This window comes from Ipomoea nil, unplaced genomic scaffold (assembly GCF_001879475.1).
Source record: "Ipomoea nil cultivar Tokyo-kokei standard unplaced genomic scaffold, Asagao_1.1 scaffold0663, whole genome shotgun sequence".
In the NCBI taxonomy this organism is placed as follows: domain Eukaryota; kingdom Viridiplantae; phylum Streptophyta; class Magnoliopsida; order Solanales; family Convolvulaceae; genus Ipomoea; species Ipomoea nil.
In genome coordinates, this window is record NW_017617091.1 from 1,014,748 (window position 1) to 1,017,652 (window position 2,905).

Here is a 2,905-nt window from a genome sequence, read left to right on the forward strand (position 1 = left end):
GTCTCTCTCTTTATATATATTTGTAATTTGTACATTTGTGATTACATTACATTCAATACAATTACCTACTGTTCTCATGTACAGAATGCATATTTCGTTTAAGCTCATTTTGGCAATTCCCTAACGAGCATTCCTTTATTCAAAGAAAAATGTTCTTTTCAAAGTCCAAACAGTCAAAAATCCCAATCAACAGATTAGATCTTTTCGCAGCACAAATAATTCACAGCATTCATGTATATTACCAAATGACTTAATCACAGATTCAGAGGGCTCGACAACAACAATGACAACAATAACAATAATCAAAGGAAGATATTGAAGAATGAGAAACTGCAAGTGAAATGATAGATTAATCATATCTAAGACCAAGTTAATTAACTAGATAGTATTGTCTTCATCATCTGAATAAGTAACGTTGGAAAGGGGATGTCTGAAATGAAAGGGCTAGCACAACCTTATCATTAAACAAACAACATTACAGCTATAACTCTTAATATGTAAACAACAAAAAGATCATAGAGCTCAGCGTTTTCCACCACCTCCACCAAGCTTAGGACCTTTTGTTGGTGCAGCGCCCTTGGGAATGTTACCCTTCCCTGCCTTCTGCGACTTGGCCATCACCTCTGCCTTCTTGGACTTCTTTTCATCTTTTGTCTTCTTGATCCTTTCCTTAATTTCACTGAACAAATAGAACAGAGCACAAAAGCCAATTAATTGCATTGTGCACTCACCCCACAAAAAGCATCAAAACAGATAAAAAGCTGTTATCTGGTTTTCAAAAGCAGAATGGCAAGCAGCTAGGAATTAGGATAAACGCACCGGAGAGCAGCCTCCCTTGCAGCATCTCGGACTTCTGGTTTTTCACTTCTTTTCTTCTGGATTACCTCCAAGGTTGCACCAACAATAGATCTAGAGTAAGGCTTCTTTGCGGTCCTTCTCCTCTTCTTAACAGCCTCTTGTGCAAGATCCTAGAAATGCCAAAACAAAAGATGTTTATGAAGAAGTAGATTTAAAAGAAATTTACTATCAAAGTTTAAAACATCAAATGCTAGTCTTCAAGAAAGAAATTCATTAAGATTACAGAAGAGTGCATCCAAGAGGATTAAACTTAAAATCAGGCAAGTGATTAATAATGTCATCTATGTGGTCTTCAACAGAAGAAAAAATACTTCAGGTACAGACAGCTCTGTCCAGCACAAGGTTCCTCAGTTCTTACCTTCTTGTGCTGTTTCCTGTACACAGCAGTCCAAGTAAGCTTGGAAGGTTTCAAACGGTTGTGAAAATACCTCTTGCATTTTGAATTGGCAAACAAGAAAACCTAAAACAATAAATAAAAAGTTAGAATGCAACTAAAATTCACACACATTTATTCCCAAAAAAGCACCATCAAAAGACTGCATAAGATTATTAAAGAATACCTGAGAATCTGCACGGACAAATCTAATGCCCTTCCCAGGATATATCTTGGCACCACTGAAACGGCAGAGTTCTGTCCTGAAATTACAGCAAGTTGACATTAATGCCTAGATAATACAAACATATCTAGAGTTCAGGGATAACCAAAATAATTTTACCAGTTAACCAAGAAAAGCTAGAGCTAGTTCCTAAACCATAAAAAAATATAAATACTTCCTTAACAAAAACAATATAAATGCTCAAAAATAGTCCATGATCATTGAATACAGTACTGTATCTGATATCTTTCCTAGTCACATTACAGACAAAAAATTCAATAACAAATCAGAATAATTTGCTATAATTGTGGCTTAACCTCTGAAGCAATCCAAGGTTAATCTAAAGCATGATGAGAGCAGCTTATAAGGAACAAAGCAGAAGATATCAGATAAAGTCAGGTGAACTTGCTGTAATTCATTAAGCAATCGGTTCCAAAACAACTTGCTACAAAGACACTTTTAAAGTTTACTTAATCATATTATTAGAACTTACAGAACCATCAAGCAGCTCCTTTAAGCATTTCAAGGCACGAGATACAAATTGTAAGCTTAGTCAGCTTAACATTTCTTGGCAAATAAATGCTTCTTCAACATGACTTGTGTAAAACTACAGAGCTTGCTCATGGAAAAGGCATCAGTTCTGATTTATTTATATCTATAAAACTAATCAGCCAATAGACATTTTAAGACTACTTTAGAAGAACCCTACAACTAATTAGTTCAGGGAGCTGAGGGTGCAGCTAGCCTATAACGGAGTCAACACAACACCGTATACAACATCAAAAGATTCCTCAACTAGATCCTCCATTAATCTCCTAAATAATCTGTCATCCATTTTCCACAAATCAAAAAAAGTTCACAAGGAAAACACAAAACTAATACACAGCAGAACACTTGACAAATCAAGAATAGGGAAACACAAGCAACAAAGGATAAACAAATATCAGTAATTAGAGAAGAAAGCGAAAAGGTGAAGAAGATTACTTGAGAACCATGGCTGCTGAGAGCTGTGTTGGCGGTGTTGCTGTACCTCTGGGAGAGAAAAACCCTAATCATAAATTCTTTTTATGATACCGGACCAAGGTTGAAACCGTGCTTATTTTGGAGAAGAATTACGTACAAACCAGTCTTACCGGTTAGTGGGCTCCGATAATAGGTCCATTAAAAGTCCATTATACCCGATCGTTATATTGTGATGTGCACCAGAATTGTCAATCGTTATGCCATGGAACCGTGTTCACCATCCATGGTGAATACGGCAAATTATATTATGCACCGCGCGTCTTTTTTTTAAATGAAAATAAACAATGTTTGTTTCCGCCGTTTCGCACCCTTTTGCAAAAAGTAACTCTGTTATTCAGTGTCATTTTGTATACACTGCAGTTTCAGTTCAACACAACTACAGTTTCATTTCGATATAACTATAGTTTCATTCGATATTTATAGACTCA

At 35.9% G+C, this 2,905-nt stretch overlaps 1 protein-coding gene across 1 annotated transcript; it reads right to left on the reverse strand.

The window, feature by feature from the left end:
• Window positions 1-328: 328 nt before the first annotated feature.
• On the reverse strand, window positions 329-2,544 carry LOC109174768 (60S ribosomal protein L24-like). Its single transcript, XM_019324013.1, has 5 exons — window positions 2,439-2,544; window positions 1,419-1,494; window positions 1,217-1,318; window positions 820-968; window positions 329-679 (listed from the first exon to the last, which is right to left on the reverse strand). The coding sequence occupies exons 1-5, from the start codon at window positions 2,447-2,449 to the stop codon at window positions 523-525; spliced, it is 495 nt and encodes a 164-aa protein (XP_019179558.1). The 5' UTR covers window positions 2,450-2,544; the 3' UTR covers window positions 329-522.
• Between the last annotated feature and the right edge of the window lie 361 nt (window positions 2,545-2,905).